Source organism: Parambassis ranga, chromosome 1 (genome assembly GCF_900634625.1).
Source record: "Parambassis ranga chromosome 1, fParRan2.1, whole genome shotgun sequence".
NCBI lineage: Eukaryota > Metazoa > Chordata > Actinopteri > Ambassidae > Parambassis > Parambassis ranga.
Window position 1 is genome coordinate 13,767,974 of NC_041022.1, and position 18,854 is coordinate 13,786,827.

At 39.1% G+C, this 18,854-nt stretch overlaps 1 protein-coding gene across 1 annotated transcript in view; it reads right to left on the reverse strand.

Moving 5' to 3' along the window:
* Nucleotides 1–18,854, reverse strand: part of usp43a (ubiquitin specific peptidase 43a) — an 87,223-nt gene that overhangs the window by 37,354 nt on the left and 31,015 nt on the right. Inside the window, exons 4-6 of the mRNA XM_028402808.1 lie at nucleotides 7,199–7,291; nucleotides 2,959–3,094; nucleotides 1,238–1,382 (exon numbers count right to left, since the gene is read on the reverse strand). Coding sequence (XP_028258609.1) covers nucleotides 1,238–1,382; nucleotides 2,959–3,094; nucleotides 7,199–7,291 — 374 coding nt within the window. The remainder of the gene's footprint in view (nucleotides 1–1,237; nucleotides 1,383–2,958; nucleotides 3,095–7,198; nucleotides 7,292–18,854) is intronic.

An 18,854-nucleotide genomic window follows, 5' to 3' on the forward strand; every position in this document is an offset into this window, starting at 1 on the left:
GGCTACATCCATGACTTTTAAACTCTAAGCCTCTTACACACAGCCTGTTCTAATGCAGTTGTTGCACCTTTAATGCTCCTTGCTGTTCTGAGCGTAAGGCATGGAGCATTTTGTAGTGCCGTCAGAGTGAACAAGGTTTGTGCCCTACAGCAACGGAATGATACTCACCTCATTAACCATGAGGGAAGCTGTCTGAGCACCTGTAACATACATTAGTTTCACTTTCATCCCACATACAAATTGTACAGCAACTTTTCTAAAAACATGCTCAGAAAAATTCACTTTCTTTTGACATTTAAAGGACCATGGAAATGAGCTTTGCACTCTCAGAAAATAAAAAAAGGTTTTCTTTCTAATGTTCAAGCTCAAAGCAACAGAGCCTGATTTATCTTGACTTTTAAATCAGCAGAATGGGTCAGAATCCACACATTGATCCTACCTAAGAGTGCATTTGTTAACACAACTGCGCTGCCTGGAACAAAGTCTGTACGTCAAGCCTTGAGTTTAAGATCCATGAAGCTCAGGATCAGACATTTGTTGTGACACATTTACAGATTGACTGTCCAGTCAGCTTCTTTACTTTAAAAGAATAAAATTGGGGAGTGTTTGTGTTTCATTCAGTTCTTCCTCATCCTGGCATGGAAGAAAAGAGATTAGAAAGAGCGGTGATGATGCAAGAGGAGATACAGCTCTTATGTCACAGCCTACAACCTCACTACAAAATAGGCGAAAACCAGAGAGCACGAACCTGCCTTTTATTTCCCAGTGAAATACTTGCCAAAACCTGATGATTTTGTGGAGGTAGAGATAATAATTTGATTTGTATAAGCTCATCCAGGTGAGTCATTACTAGCAAACTTTTTTTTAGGTTTGGATGATGCTATCATTCAGACATGGAATTCAATTTAATTTGATTGGGTGCTGTCATGCATAAAGAAACCAAATGAAAAGAGGAATGCAAAACACACAGCAGAAAGCAGACCTCTCCTCACCAAAGTAAAACGTCTGCCTTTGAAAACCCTTGTGGTTAATGAAACATGAGGCCTTGATGAAGGTGAAAAACAGTTACAAGTGTAAGTGTGAGTCAGTGTGAATGAAAGTTAATCAAGAGGCCAGAGGGAGGCCAGATGAGAGAGAGAGAGAAAATTAGAAAAGTGGAATGAGCAAATAATGCAAAATAAGTGTGGAATGATGATGTCTGCTTTGTTTTTGATGGTTGGTCTGTCGCCGTGGTTACCTGAGTGTGACATGGATCCCCCACGACTACAGAGGGGAGGAGCCTGGAAGGCGTAGACGATGTCACTGTCAGCAATTGCAGTCAGGTCGCCGTCATCTGAGAAAGAACGCTGGAAACCAGTGGAGTACAGCTCAGCTAGGATGACCTGCGGCGAGGGACAGAGAAAGAAAGACGGATGTTTTTGTTTGCGACATTTAATTCCTAAAAACCAAAACAAACCAACAATAACAGCAATAAAACATAATAAGAGGATTATTTTTAGAATGACTTCATAATTTTTAATCATTTAGTTTTTACTTCCTGTTCAGGGTAATGTAATGTAATTCACAGTGGTGAATATTTTGTATACATGCACAGTGTGTGTGTAACCTTTAGTTCCAGCATTAGCATCAGCAGTATGTCGTAGACTTAACTCACAACAACAACAACAACAACAACAACGAGTAAGCCAAACAGTCAGCTGTATGGAGGTGTTTCCTGTTTGCTACACCAACACATTTGACAGCTACGGTCAAAATGGGATCTCAACTTTTACCAAATTTTTTTTCTGATACTGGTTCATTTTGGTCCCTTTGTGCCACCAAAGTACTGCCGGGTAATAGTGGATGTTTGTTGCCGCATGGTCGCGTGGGGCAGTCATGAGTGTCATGGCTTTGTGTGCCAGAATGATGTGAACAGAGATGAGAAATAAAACTCGATAATGACTGCAACATTTGGGTGTACGTGGCCTAAAAGTGCCACTCTGTGTTTACTAGATTATTATAATATTTGATGTGACTTCAAGGTGTGGCACAAAATGGATTCTGACACACAAACACACCATTTTTGTATACACCAACAGACAGTGGAACAGTGAAGCGTGAACAGGGGTATTTTCCATTTCATGGGTCATTTGTAGCTGCTGTCTAGCTGTCCTGCTCCTGTGGACCCCAGTTTAAAAAAAAAGCAGCCATATTCATCATCTGTGAATCTAAGGACAGGTGAATGAACCTTTTCCTTTAACCTTTGTTGGGGTATGATATTCAGCTGATGTTTATTGCGTATTTGTTCCTCCTGATACGAGCCAGAACCTTGTTTTGCATTTTACTGATCAACTTTTCTTTGAAAGTAAGAACAACATTGTTGTTGGGACATTGTTCTGCACAGGAGAAACCATACAAACACGCACACTACAATCTAACCTTAATTAACTTAAATTAATGAATTAACTTTTAATCTTCTTCACAAAAGAAGCTTTGTGTGTGTGCATGCATTTTTATCTTATTTAACTGGCACTATGCAAACACTTGATGCAAAAGTGGAAAAAAAACTTTTTAATACACAAAAAGTCATCTCTAACATTTTGGTCTTTCTGCTAAGATTGTTAAATTATGGTCACAATCTTATTTGTTGGTCAAAAAATCAGTTCAAATAAAGTTGACTTGGGTTTTAGTTGACAAATTAAGATAGCCTTACATGACATAAGGCTTTTGATGAGTTTCCTTAAAAAGTGAAAGGAGCATATCCAACTAAGTAAAAGAAGCCCTAAAAAGGTCCCATACTTCACAAAATAAGCCCTTACCTTTATCTTATTCAAACTTAGTAACTACTGACTGCAGATGCAACATAAAAAAATCAAATAATCAATAGTTTGCATTGAATGAACCTATTGAGTTTTTCCATGACGTCATTATTAGCATATAATAATATAAATTGGTCTCTTTGTGTGAATGTGTGTGTACCTGGTCTGGGGAGATGTTGCCCTCTGCTGCTACCATGGCTCTCAGACAAGACACAGAACCAAACAGAGGGACAGCCAGCCCCACTCGCAGATACCTCTGACCCTTCATGCTGAAAACCAATGTCACACACATCGGCCTGTGGGGCAAACAGACGGAGAAAGGGAGTGAGCTGATTGTGTGTGTGTGTGTGTGTGTGTGTAAAACAGGGAGGGGTAGAAAGACAAAGAGAGGAAGACAGATGACATGCTAGAGCAAAGCATCAAATTGTTTTGCAATTCTGATTTTGCATGTTTACCATTGGCTATGGATTCTAAACAAACCCTGGCATACTGACTTGTGTTTATATTTGTATGCAGACCCACACACACACAGGTATCGGTGTCATGCACATACTATGTAGACACACACAAACCAAAGCCAGAAAGAGCTTGTTGCAAGAACTCAATGATGCCAGTGGCAACAAAAAATCCTGTTTGTTAAGGAGCACCAACACAAAAAACGTTTAAATGCACAGATGAGCTTTGCAGTGTCTAATAATTTTTGGTGAAGGATTTCATCTGATGATACAGTTGCACAAAATCTCATGCCTTCCTTGTGTTTGTGTAGATTTATGCATGGCTGGACTCGCCCAGTAAAACCAGCACAGTGGTGCTGGTCTGTCAGGAAGCTGCTGAATGCTGGGACATGTCTGTTTTACAGCAATCTGAACACCTCCCATGGAGGACGAAAATGATGGAGGAGACAGAATAAGAAATGAAGGAGTGATGGCAGAGGGATGTTTTAAATGAATAGGTGGATCTGTAAGTGGACAGTTTGATCAGAAGATGAGGGGAAAGGGGGGGGGGTGAGTTAAAAAAAACAAAAAGGGGGAATATGGAGAGAAAACACAGCAAAGAGACAAAGTAAGGTCATATAATCTCATTTGGAATGAAGACACATCTACTTCCTGTTTCCCATCATGCATTATTCAGGTGAGTAATGTGTTACCAGTAGGGAGGCTGACAGGGCAGACGGCAGAGGATCCAAGCAGTTGTTTTGTTTATGTTATTCCAAGATAAGACACAGAGATGTGAAATGAAATGGGATGCGGAGTGTGGAATGACACTCGAGAGGAGCAGGAAATAGAGATGTCATTCTACAAAGAAGGCTTCTGCAGCTCCCTGCTGGTTCAGAGTGTGATAGTCTCTATTAAACGGCAACCTCTCATATGGTCCCATGTGAACTTTAAAAATGAAAGACCTTTAAAAACCGTGCTAGAGCTTGTAGCATATTCAAACTAATTATAGATAAACACCAAAGAAGTGTTCCTCTGTGTTTAGATCAATTACTATAAATAATGCATAAATCCCCCACCTATTTTCTAGTATTTTATTTTTTGCAATGTATTCACTACACTCCATTTGTTGTCAGTTTATGGCATGAGCATGAGCCAGACTGGCTCCAATCAGGTGACTCCCTCAAGGCAGATCAATGTCAATCATGAAGCTCCTTCGGCAGCCACCTATATTTACATATATGCAGTGGTACAAGCGATTAGATGTAACTATCCTTGAAAAGTCTATTAAATCTTTCGCTTCAAACGATCTGATCACTTTTCGCAGCAGCTCTTAACTTCCTGTAATAACATCATTATTTGAACCACTGTTATTAGAACACAAGGACATACCTGGTGAGATGAATTATCATGTAATCTCCCTAGTCTTGCAAGAACTGTGCTTATGTTTATCTTGTCATCTTAGTTACCTTAACTGCTAAATTTAATCCTTCTGTGATCACATCAGCTATTTATGTCTATACAGTGGGGATGCACAATATTGTGATGGGCAGATATTCGCTGCCATCGGGCGCTAACATAGAGATATCTGTAGATCAGACGCTTTTAGTATTAGAAACTGTTAGCATAGTTGTTCTGCATTGCCATACCTTCAACAACATCTAATCTTTGCAATTAGATGGAGAAAAATATGTATGTTTTTCAGTATCAGCATCTGCAATCCGCCAAAAGGAGTTGATCAATATTAGCACATTAGATATAAGGAAAAAAAATAATATTGTGCATCACAGTTTACCACAGTCCCATGTATTTGTTTATGTGCATTTATGAAATATTTGATTGACAATGAGAGGTTTCACGACCCCACACACAGGAGAGAATTTTGTATCTTTTGTTGTGCATAATTATATAAACAGACCTGTTATAAATGCTTCAGATCAGTTCACAAGTTTGACCTCTAACATCCACAAAAGGGGGAAGTAAGTCAAAGGCTGCACACAATTAAACACTTCACAAGTGAAGGCAGCCTGTTTTCAATTATAATATTTAGGTCTAAAGTACCTACTCACACTAAGTCCCCGGAGTTATTGAAGAACAGTTTTCTAAGTATTTTAAAATTGAAATAATAACATTGTTAGGAACAATGCTGTGCAGACTAAGATGGTGCAAGGTCAGATGGTTGGTAAACATCTCTTAGATTTCTCCATCCTTCTATTCTTTATGTCTTGCTGGCATTATCTGCAGCACCCAGGCCTTGATGCCATGCTGGCAGCCAGACCCCGCTGTCTCTCTGGGGGCCTCAGACTTATCAGGCATTCAACTGGGATACTGCTGCAGCAGGACGATGCAATGAGGCCACTGTGTGTGTGTGTGTGTGTTTGTCAGGTCAGTGTGGGGCCAGAAGCAGTGAATCCACACTGAACCTGAATGCATTTCTCTGTGTGCTGGTTTCAGGAAACTGCAGGAACAGACCTCACACTGTCAGAGAACTCAAGCTGCAAAACGGAGTCTGGAGCTAGCTCAGTGGAAGTCGTGCAGCGAGGACGGATCTGCATGTTTGAAGATAGGAAGACTCTTTGAGCAATTAAGAAACAGGGTGAGACTGGGATTCATTTGTTTGAGATGCCTATTGTATGACTGGGACTGTGGCCAGATGTTGTAGTTACCCAGCATACCTTTGGTATAAAGTTAACCACATTCATCTGAAATCCTTTATAAACACACGGTTAATACTGATTAACACAGGACTAAGACAGACGGTTGAGTGGAGGCTTGATGGGAATGATGCCCACAGAACTAACACAATTCTGAACCATGGTAGGGAAAATAGTCTTTATGCCTTTGCCTCCTTATTCGAATGGCGAGACAGCAGGTGTGTCCTCAGGTTTGTGGTGCCTGTGGACGTTCTATCCCTCTCTCTCTCTTTCTTTCTTTGTCTCTCTCTTCATATGTCAAAGTCGTACTGTCTTACAGCAGCACCTTGCTGACACGCAGCTTCTGGTACAGTTAAAAATGGAAACCACACAGAAAGTGTTTGGTCAGGGACTTTTGATGGCCAACATTTATCACTGTGTTATGACCATGGGCCGATAGCTGTATGTTTGTGTGTGTGTTTGCGCAGTCATTTCCTTTTAAAATGTGCGCAGGTTTGAAGATCGATGTTCCTTTTTACTTTTTCGTTGAAGCTATTTTAGATCATATTCATACTGATATCTAGTGACCGTCTCATATAGCTACTGTGAAGCAGCGAAGAAAAGGTTTTGCTTGAATAAACAGTTTTTAGAAAGTTTTACAGTGGAAAATCCTCAGCTCATTCATTTAATGAAGTGACTATGTTTACATGCATGCTATATTTTTATTAATACACTGAATATAGATGGCCAAAGACCAAAACATATATGAAAAAGTTAGTTGAGAAAAAGTTAAAAAAAAAACTTTTTTGCAGAATGCTGTATAATACGTACCCAATTTATAATACACTATTATTACCACCAGTAATATGATTCAACACATACCAACAAGGTTGACATATTACAAATGAATTAGTGACATAGACTAGTAGAGGTAGCAGCATCATGACGTCTGACGTCAGGCAACAATGCCATCCAAGAACAACTCTTTTACATTGTTTTTACCTCCTGTGTGGCACATTCACTCTGAGATAAGGAACACCCACTGAATGATGGAGGTGTTTACATTCTGCAATAATAAAACCGCATACACCACATCTTAATTTGACTGCCGTACTCAGAATATGGCCTTAATCAGGCTAAAGTAATCCGAAAAGAGTTTTTACACCACAACGCTTTGCTCATATCTGAGTGTGGCTGTAAATGTAGTCCATGAAAGCAAAGTTTTAAGTGGAAAGAAAATACTTAAAATACACAGTGAACCATGAGCCAACTCACATATAAATATTTTACATTTTTAAATTACCAACCATAATAAATGTGTATTATACATCACCTGGTTTGTCGGAGGGGAATCGGCAGTGAGATACATAAAAATGGGTCAAAGGTGTTGCTCTGCTTAAGGCAATGAGGGCACGTCAGAGAAGACCTGAGAAACAGAGAAAAAGAAAAGTAAATCCTTTTTGTTTAGTTCACTATATGCTTTTATTAGTGACTGAACAGACTGATCACAAAGGCCTGCTCTGTCCTGGGTTTCACCTTTGAGCCGACAGAGGGAAAACTTCTCATACCTGGTGGAGAACACATCCCACCTCATACATAGAACATGCTCCAACTCTTATTTGTTGTTTGCTCTTTTATCTTTACAAACACTGTTGCACAAATATCATTTTAAATCCTCACATTTTCATATAATTACGCTGTAGATACCGTTGTATGCTCTGCATGCTGTTACAGTAAAATCTCCACAGTGGTTAAAATGGGCATGTTCCCCATCTACAGTGGTGACTAAGTGCTAACAGGCCATCTGGACTCTGTACTGCTGGCCAGAAAAAGGGCAACAAAGCGACAGAGATTGGATGCTGTTCAGAGTTTTAGCACAAAAACACTGGGTTTGGGCAGCTGGCAACAGTGCAGTAAAAATATGGCATCCTGAGCTGGAAAGGAACAGGAAAGAGAAATGAAAGTAGGGACAAAGATGAAAGGTGGAGGAGATCTTTAAAGGTGGTTAATGTGTACAAGAAAGAAGAGACTTGAGGGTAAATGACAGGCAGCAGACACAGGAGGTTGGAACAGGCAGAGGAAGCAGGAGTTGAGAGCAAAGAGACACACTGAACTGGGAACACAGATTAAATATGAACAGAAGGCTGGCAGCAGGACGGTGGACTCGACAAAAACAAGAGAGGAGAGCTGACAAAGAAGAAGACAAGGACAGGTCCTGTCAAGGTTTTTGAGTCGACAGAAGGGGACATGATCAGAGTGGAGGACTGACAGGAGGATACAAACCCAACCTGCAGGTTCTGCAAGGATAGTGGTCACAGTTAGTCTTATGGTTGTATCCCTCCACAGATAATGTGCTAATATTAAGAGCTGATACGAAGGTTGGGCAATATTTTACATTTTAGCAGTCAACTACCATCATTCCATGGATCAGTGATATATAGAGTCCATGTGCAGTGGATAGTTCACACTATTTGAACAGATTGATCAAATTAATAAGGACGCCATGTAAATAATGAACCCTTCTAGTTTAGATATTCAAGCTGATTTGTGAACAGACATCGATCAATCAGAAAGCACTACAGAAAACATTGCAGTGTTGTTGTTTAAGAAGGAACGGCAATAAACAAATCACACACAAAACTACAGACAGACCAGAGATCAAAAATCCATCAAGGTGATCTTAAGATGTCTCAACTACAAGCATGGAGCAAAGGGACAACCTAAAAATATCCACATTATTCACATGGTTTGACATCACAAAAAAAGATGCTTTCAAAACCAAAGTCTTAATAATTGGTCCTGAAGCTGAGAGAGAAACTCAAAATTAAACAGCAACATTGACAACATTAACCTCTTCTAATCATTGATGCAGATCTTGATTTTAGCCACATATTTAATACATAGACTGTTTTATAACATCTTAAACATGCTGCCCAAGTCAAAACCTTTCTTCCTTTTTCCATCTGTGCTTTTATAATATCTGGATCTCACTTCTGCAATCGTCTTCTTTCTAGTATTTCCAGTCTCACAAAGAGCTCAAACCAGATATAGCTCTGCAGTGGCCGACCAGAGAACCTGAGGACTGAGACTAATGTGGAAAGATTGTAAAAACAAACTCAAGACCTACCTGTTAAATGTGGGTTTTATTTTACCAAATATGCATTGAACAATTTCTACCTTATGTTTTTTATGTGTGTTTCCTCTGTGTGTGTGTGTTTTCAGCCAAACTGTATATTAGAGCTTGACCGATTTAATCGGCTGATATGAGCTATTTGCCAATCTATCGATATCAGCCGCATTACCTCAGATAAATATAAAGTTTTTAAAAAAGCATCATTTAACCATGTTGTGGGTGTTGAAGTGACGTAGTTTGTCCACCAGAGGGCCGTCTACACCTATGTCTGAGGTCAGAAACACGTACGCAACTGCACGAGTCAGACCTCCGACTGACACTCTCATTTCTGGCAGTGGTTTGTCTTGTCTGTGAAGAACATTGCTTTAATAACAGTAAGAACAATCATTCCCAAATAATTCTCCTCTAAGCCCAAATATTCGTGACAAAAATACATTTTATTTAACAATATTTCTGCTAGCCCCGACCAGCAGCTCGCCCACCATCAGGCTAGGCCTTGACGGTGTTCCGCTCTCCAGCCGCTCACCTACGATTAGCACAAGCAGGCCAGTTGCTGGAGAGCGAAACGCACACGAAGCACAAATGCGGCCTAGCCCAGAGCTAGTGATGCTAACCAGATGTGAGCAGCTGCCCGATGAAGTGTAGTGTTGTTTTGTCATTTATGTAAAGACTGAGGATAGGATGGTGTTTTGGTAAAGGGGTAAACAAGTTGACACTGTGTCTAAGGGAAATAAGGTCTAACTTAGCTATGCACACACATTGTATTATAATAATTATTAGTAGTAGTAGTAATAGGTCTAATAGTAGGGTGTTAAATCTATGCCAAACTTATGGTTTAGACTCATCAAACAGCACGCATAACAAATGTTAGGAGAAGCTGATTATGTCCATGTGTTTATGGAAGGCAAAATATGTACATATGTTTATATTTCAGTCGATATATCAGATTTTTACATCCCAAATATTGGTATCGGTCTCAAAATTCCCATGTTGGTCAAGCTCTGGTGTGTATAAACAACGTTTTGTGCTGAGATGAAAATAAACCTAAAATCAATATCCCACAGCTGAAGTGGGCAACAGCACAGAAACAGACAGATTGTTTTGTTTCTGTATTTTGCTTTATTTACTTGTATGGTTTGAGGTTTTATGGTAAGCCTAAGACTTAAAATTAAAAAATAGTTCTGAAAAAAAACTAAACCAAAATTCTTGAGTCAACGATCTGAACAAAAAAAGATGGAAAAGTTAGATAATTTGTTTCCTTATTATTTATTTATTCTTTTTTGTTATTTTTTTTATATTTTTGCTATCTTTAACATTTTTGTGTGTTTTTGAGAATGAGGCAAAAGCAAATACAAGAATTTCATAAGATCCAGTTTTGCAAAGAAGTTTCATGAGAAAGTTTTTTTTTCTAACTTCACCTCAAATAACCTGTTGTCCTTCCCTAAAGTTAACTGCATTCAGCATTCAAAAGGAAACACCACGTTCAGTTTGTTCTGGTGCTACATAATCCTCTCAAATCCTGTGATGTATCTGAGATCACTGAATGCATTTCAGCGGCTGTGTTTTCACGCATTTCATTTGAAAGTTATTATCAACGTTCTGATTTATACTGTTTTTTTTATCTTTCAAAACAAAAAGACAAACAAGGCAGAACTTTTAATCCTCACAGTAAAATCTACTGTTCTTTACAGGTGTAACCAATGTTTCTGCATTTGCTACATTTTAAAATGCAGTTGTAAATGTGAAATTTCACTTTCCTTGTTTGTGCTTGTTTTTATGGAAGAAAAATTGTTGCAACAATGCTGCATATGGCTGACAGTCAGCCTTGTGTGTGTGTGTGCCTGTGTGCATGCTGCCAGATGCTCCTGTGTCTTACTATGATTTCTGACAGTTGAGCTGTCACCACATTTACAGATACAAACTTGTCAAATGTACAAATATGCAGGAAATAATACACCAATTTTTAAACTCTTCTTTTCCTCGCTGTCAGTGTTCAGCCCAGTGTGTCGTGGCAGCCCGTCGCAGGCTCACTAATGATGCCGGTTTGTACCCACTAAGGCAGACTGACAGGCTTGCATACAAACTAAATGTTGTGCACACCACACAAAAAAAACATGAAAAAAATAAACCTGAAACACGAACACACAGAAAACTTAAAAAAGTATGTGGTGAGGCTGACAGTGTTTCCAGTCTGGTGGAGAATATGAGATAAGTATACCTGCTGGTGTGTGAGTGTGTGTGTGTGTGCATGATAGACAAGAGAGCAAAGGACTGTGCTATGTCTACACCGTTCAGATGTCAAATCAAAAGACCAACAATCTTTATTTAAACCAGGTACCTGGAGCTACACCACAAACACACACACACACAGCCGCCACTCGTACTTATCAGAAAGAAAGTTGAACTGCTCAGAATCCCTCTGTCCTGCTCGGAGCTAAATAAATAACACTCCAGCTACAGCATCTCTAAACATTATGCACTATCACGCTCCTAATTCCAGTATTTTTCCTCTTGCCACCCTAAAGTAAGAAGCAGAATATAAAGGAAGACGGTGACGTGGATGATGCATCATATGCTATATGATAGCACTATATATCTATAGTGACTGGGCATGAGTTGTTATGAGTTATGATTTGCTGGCACAAATGACAAAGAATGAATCTGTTCTGGAACCAGATGTATGATTCCCTGTTGTATCAACTAGAAAAAACACATACTTGTTAAGAGTGCACTTAGCACATCAACTGTATTCTCAGTAAATGTTTACTCAGTGTTTGATTCCATCATTTCCCAGCTAGCACAGATACTGTCAGGTGGAAGGCTTTTCTTTGGTTGTAATTTCATCTGTTTCTTTTTCTTTCCTCACAGCCACAAAGCTGAAATTTTCTTGTCACAGAACCCTGAAAGTTTAGTCAGTGCAGTGTTGGCCTGGTGGGAAGCAAACAGCGTCAGCTTAGAGCTCTGCAGACTGTGATGGAGGCCAGCGGTCATATGAACCAGAAACAATGAGACGAGAGTTTTTTGTTGCTGACTTTGCAACAGATATGTTATAGACTCTAGTTGTAGTTGAAATATTCTCTATTCTCTAAGGCTCACTGATTATAGTTAATGTTATTAAAGGGCTGTGCAATAAGTTGAAGTAATCCAGTGAATAGCATTTGTTTTTGACAATAGGAAGACTTGAACTGTAGTGAAAGGATAAAAAACGAAGAATGATCCTGAATTAATCTACTCTTGCTTGTTTCAAAGCTGTCAGGCTAAGATTTGTTTTAAACTTTGCATCCAGGTAAAATAAACTGTTTCCACTTGTAACTGCTTTAAGAGAAATGCCAAGTTGAGTATCAGCAGTAGCAGCACCCACTGAGACAAATGTCAGAATGGCTGTTATGATGAACACAGTAAGTTCACTTTTAACTGCAGGCAGGCTTGGTACTGAACTCCTGTGGCGTATTGGTATACATTTGTCATATAAGATAGAAGCACAGCAGGTCCAAATCATGTGCGCTATAACACAGTGTTCTTAACTCATGTTTCTAAGATCAATAAACTCTGCACAGTATATTGAGAGGAGCAGAAATTTAACCACAAATGCAGTCTAGGTTTGAGCAGTATCAGGCTTAATTGATGTAGTCTTCTCTCTATACTGCTACAGGGACTTAAAAAGAGAGAGAGAGAGAGAGCTTAGTGAGTTCATTTTCTTCTGTCCTCCTGTCAGTCAGTCAGTCATGTGTCACTGGCTTTGGATTGGAAGGCGTTCGTCTTTCTCTATCAGAGAGTTGAGACCTCCTGTCAGGGGAAATTAACTCAGCTAAAGGGACTGAAGAGTCACACACACACACACACCTAAAGTCCTGAAACTCCTACACATAGATGTAAGCAGGACATTACACTTCCCTCATTGGTTAAAACTGATGAAAAATATGGGTGATAAAAGTCTGCCAGTGTAACAGAATGCACATCATCAGTGGTGAGCACTCTTCCACTGCATTTTTAGAGTAGTGTGAAAAATGAAATGAAAGAAAGACAATGTGGTAAACAAGCAGCATTCCATTTTTGAAGCACTGGTCACATTCTCTTCTCTTTTCACTCCAGTTTCCGGTTCATATACTACCTCACAATTTACCACCTCATCATATAGGGAGAGCGATCCACACGACTGATCAAGTGTTGAGAGAGGAACGTCTAGAACTGTGTTCCTGCATCTACAGCTGGAGAAGTAACAGCAGCCCTAAGTCATAACAGACTGAACTGTTAATGAGAATACAGAAGGAATTATGTAGTTGACTTTTTTTTAACCATTTTAATTTTGGCTCAAGCTATTTAGAAACCACACAGACATGCAGAGCATTTCTGTCTGATAATCAGGGTGAAACCACAAGTGAGGTGGAACAACTCTGATTTACCAGGAATTAAACACAAACACACTATGTGACCAAAAGTAAATGGACACCACACGCAACTTCAGTGTACTGCTGGTCTGCTTCAGTTCAACGAAAAATATTAATACTGCAGTCTGCAAGATCTGCATCTGATGATTGTCTGCATTATTGATGATTGTCCACGATTGATCAATCAATGTATTCTGACATTTTATAGACAAGCCAGTGGAAAATTTCAAAAAATTTTCCTGTTGTTTGAACTGTTTCCAGCTCAAAACTCCCATTCTTTAACCAACTGTTGCAACTTTGGTGACTTCCTGTTTCAACAGAGCACAAAAAAGATTTCCCTAGTTTGGTTCATCTTCGTCAGAATTTACAAATGCTGAAGGGGCTGACCAACAATATGTATGTCCACATACTTTTGTCCAAATAGTGTTGTTAATTACTTGTTGTTGTTTTTTTTGAAATAAAATGTAAAAAAGATCAAAAGAGATTCTCACATTGGATAATATGCTGCACTAACGAATGAGCACCCACTTCAAAGTGTGGTACAAAAGGGAGCTGGGTGGTATCAGGAGGAGGGGAGAAGTGCTGCGTGAGGCTGAGTGAGAAAGAACCATGGGTGGTGAAGGCATCAAAATCAAAGTAAGTAAGATCAATGTCTGGCCATATCCTTAAGCAGCCACTGATGTGTGCAGAGTAAACTGACCGGGCCCCAGAGAGGTCAACATCAGCAGCTCACACAACCCAACGTGCATCTATAAGGGTAAGTGGAAGGCAGGCATCTTTGAAGACGAGAGTAAGTTTGCACTCCTATATGAGGTGTGGAGTCATCAACGGATGTGATATAGTAGTATATGACTGGTGGAGAGCATATGTAATTCTGCAGTTGCAGTTGCAGTTCCCCCTTTAGCCTCTAGAGGCTGGCTTTAACCCTCATGCGTTGTTCGGGACATTTTTGTCCTCTGAGAGAAATTTTTCTGTTTATTTTGGCCATAACTTTGTCAATATGTGGACAAATTGAATCATTTTTCCTCAATAAGCTTAATTTTACATAAATTTTGTTAATATGATTTTAAAATTTTTCATAGGTCAACGGTACACTGTGGGCAAATTTTACCCCCTAATGTGTTGTTCGGGGACAAAAACGTCCCCTAACTTTAACGGTTTTAAAAATATATTAGATAAATATTTTTTTGAAATTTTTTTGCATAGACCTTTTAATTAACTTCAGTTCTAATCAACAGTAGTGAAAAAATCATTTTCCCCCAGGATTTTAACCCTTTAATCACCAATTTTATAAGGGGTGGTGCTGAAAATTGAAAAAAAAAAACACACAAAATGGCTCATTTTTAATAGAAAAGGTGAATGTGGACTGGATTCTTTTTAACCTTTATTATAGTCTTGGTCATGTCAAACATCAGTAAAAAAATTGACTTTATTGCATTATTAGTTTTTGCACAGCACTGGATTTTCTTTTTGATTAGAACTGAAGTTAATTAAAAGGTCTATGCAAAAAAATTTCAAAAAAATATTTATCTAATATATTTTTAAAACCGTTAAAGTTAGGGGACGTTTTTGTCCCCGAACAACACATTAGGGTAGTGTTTGCGAACAATGCATGAGGGTTAAGTCAATCCCACCTAGACTTCCATGTTAAAATGGACAAAATAGAGCAGAAATAAACAGCCTGATACAAAGCACTTTTTTTAATAACTCACTAATTTTAATAACAGTGAAACTTAAATGTATGCACAATTATGTGTGACCGCTTTGATTGACAGGCAGGTGAAGACTCATGCCTCATGTCCACTCACACTCCACCTCTTTGCCTGTATTGGGAGTTTATGCTTCATCCATAAAAATGATGACTGATGACAAAAGCAAGACTCTCAAATCTGCACACAGTACATGTTACTTTGGGAGTGATCTGGCAATCTGTCGTCTATGTATGAAAGCCTGTTAAGGTTATTTTGTTTAAATAGATTTGCAAACCTAAAAACTGACATTACAAAACATTTCTCAAATAAATGTTTTATGTGAAAATCTATCTAAATAAAAGCCAGTGAGACAGGAATAAAGTAACTTTCCTTAACTATCTTGTTGTTTGTCTAGATGGAGATAGAGGCTGGGGCTTTCCGCTCGTCTCCCAGGCCATTAAAAATAGATGCCACAAACTGAGAGTGACAGATGAGGAAGAAGGAGGGGAGAGAGAGAGGCTTTGACAAAGACTCATTTAAACGCCGCGGCACAACGGAGTGACTTGAGCACCAACTCCCACACAGGCAGCCCAAACCACAAGACAGTCCTGGCTCTAATAGCAAACATTTATTCAGATCAGACAACTGCACCGAATTCCTCTGAGGAGTAACTGTGTAAGATATAAAAAGAATGAGGAGGGGAAGAAGGAGGAGGGACCAAGCCAGTGATATATAGAGAGGAAGGCAGGCCAGATAGAGATAAAGTCAGGAGGAGGATGTAGGCAGTGGGAAAAAAAAGATACAAATGAGATAAGAGACTGTGAGGTTGTGAGTCAGTGATGGCTCTTTTGTTAGTCGGCAAAATGACCCTAGTTCCCCAGTGATTGGAGGAGTGAAAAAAGAGAATATATGGAGATAAAATAAGTCTCCAGACTCAGCAGACTCAGACAGCTCAGACTAATGAGATGAGAATACAAGCAGATACAGAGCATATTTACACTTTAGGACACCGGTTGAAATCCAGAGCAGAAAACACATTCCTGACCACCCGCATGTCTCCAACTATTACTTATTAACTGAGCGGGAGTCACCAGAGAGACAACTGAATCATAGTTTGGAAACAAATCAACACTCAGAGGCTTCAGCTAAAGCACAACTTCATAGTATGGAAGTAGCCAGTCTGATTCAGTGCTTTGGGAGTGGGAGACTCTCAATCAAGTGATTTTAGTACTGAAACTATCAAAGCTGTAAGAACTGAAGCACAAATGTGATGAAATAAAGACAGAGGAAATGCTTCATTTATTCATCACATTATTAAATAACAGAATATGTAAATTATTAAATGTCACTGTTCAAATAAATAATTTTTAACATCTCTCCCCAGACGGGCTGGTAGTATGAACTAACTCAGGCAGTTTATTATTACAGCTGTGTAACGCCTTCTGCCTGTTTTAACGTAAATAACAAAACAATGTCCAAATGCATTAGTTTCTATTCTGTGATCATTTGAAGCTTTTTACTTACTTAGCATAGTAATAAATAAATATTTATTTATAAATATTTTTGCATTTAAAATAAGTAAATAATTCATTGATTAATTCAAAAATCTGATAAGGCAGTAGGAAGTTCCTCCCCTGCACAAAACAGTGTCATATTTTTATCAGCTGACATGCTGTGTAGCTGCCGCTAGCGACGTCTGAGGCGCCTTGCAGTAAAATCTAACATCCTGCTTTCTTTTTCTGTCTCCACTGCCTGCTTAACTCTGCATTCATACACATCTAACTTTAACTCCCTCAGGTACTTTAAATCACACAGTCCCCCACTGTTACATGACAATCTTGTTAGCAGGGACATAACAACTCCCAGAAAACTGCTGTAATAATGCACTGAAACATACTTAGCTCAAGACTTCTTTCTGTCTTATTTCTTGTTTATTTATATGGGAGAAAGTGCGATGCACAGCTAAAAAAAACAGAACAGTCTTCTTGTTAGTAGATTTATGGATACATGCATCGGCGTAAACCATAAATTCTGTTGCCTTATATGATGTAGATGTTTTATTATCAAAGACACGTGTATAACATTTTTAAAAATGTACTTTGAAACACTTTGAAGTCACTGTACAAAAGAACCAGGCTTTAACATTTCTGAATCCATCATGAACATCTACAGATGGGAGTCAAGGACAGGTCTGTGCATTCCAGGGCAACTCCTTTCAAACTTTATATCATTATAAAGTTACTATGTTTAGATAAAAAATACAAAATCAGTGCACAGCCCCATCTAAAACAGAAGGAGGTACACTGATAGGAAATAGCTACAGCCTAACGTTTTCAGTTCAGCTGTGGAACCAGCTCAGGTGTGTGTGAGGGATTAAAAACCCATCAAACAGCAAACGTGAGCAGCACTTGTCACGGAGTGACAGGACCTGGTACTTCAGTTACCACTAGAACCTGTCTACACGAGTGTCTGCTTGGTGTCAAGAGCTAGAAGGATGCCGCTCAGCCTCTCTTCTTCTTCTTCTCCTTCTGATAGCTGAGCGGCACCGTGTTCAATATTATGATTAAAATATGATGTACTAGTGATGTGTGTATTCCTAAGAACTCAATCCTTGGAAAAAAATGCATATTCAGCAATTTGGAGCATCTTTAAGATGCCAATCAATGGATTTGAAGTATACTACACACAGTCCATTGTTATTCTATTGTTATTCGTTAGTGTGTGACTTCTGTCCATGTACTATACACAACCTTCATTAAGCTGTGAGGCAATCTAATAACCTATAACATTAATGGCAAAAAAAGCTCATTGTTGACCTGTTGTCTATCCCTAGTCCATTATAAAACCCTTTCAGTGTCCCCACCAGCCTCCTATTAATCACGCCTCGGTCCTGCTTCAACAGAACCAAAATAGTGCCAGGATAAAGTGTCGTGTTAGCTAATTACATCAATTGTTTGCATGTGTGGAAAAAAGAACACACACACACACACACCGTTAATTGAAAAGTGTGTGCGGTGCACCAATACATTGTTAATAGCCCCCCCACTCAGCAGTGCCTGGAGGTGTGTATGTCTGTGAGCGTGTATGTTTGCCCTATAGAGCTAATTACAGACACTTTTGTGCTGGCAGAAAGCAGCACCCTGCCTGCACTCACACACAAATAATAGAAGCAAGAAGAAATGCCCCTCTAAATATAGCTAGTATTGTTCACAAAGGACAGAGTGTGTGTGTAAGTGTGTGTGTGTTTGTGAGTCAGCAGAAAGAACAAGTACAGGACATTATGTTTGTGTAGTGTTTTATCATGAAAGAAACTTTTTACGTAAAAATGTAAAAATGCACGGTTACTCTTATCAGCTGCCGATCTGATAATGTCACATGTGATTAGTGTGAGACTGAGAAACTGACTTCGCCTCGCACATCTCTCCTCTGACTCAGCGAGTACAAGTTTTTTTGATTGTTCAGTCTGGAAGCATCATGGGAGACGAAGCCTCGCAGGGATACAGTCCGACTTAAAACGTTCAATCCATCAACTTCCAGTGAGGAAAAGGGATAATCCCGGGAATTAATGTCTGGTTAACTTCACAGTGCAGTGGTCAATACTGAACATGTGTCAGAGATTGACCTTTTTATTGATTGGACTCACACACTAATCTGCAGTGGGTCATTGGTTTGTGTGCATTGAAACAAACAGGACTGCTCTTTCAGACCATGAGACATGATCACTTTGCAGTTAGAAGTGAAAAAAAAATGTAACTGTGCTCTAGTTTATGGGTTAAT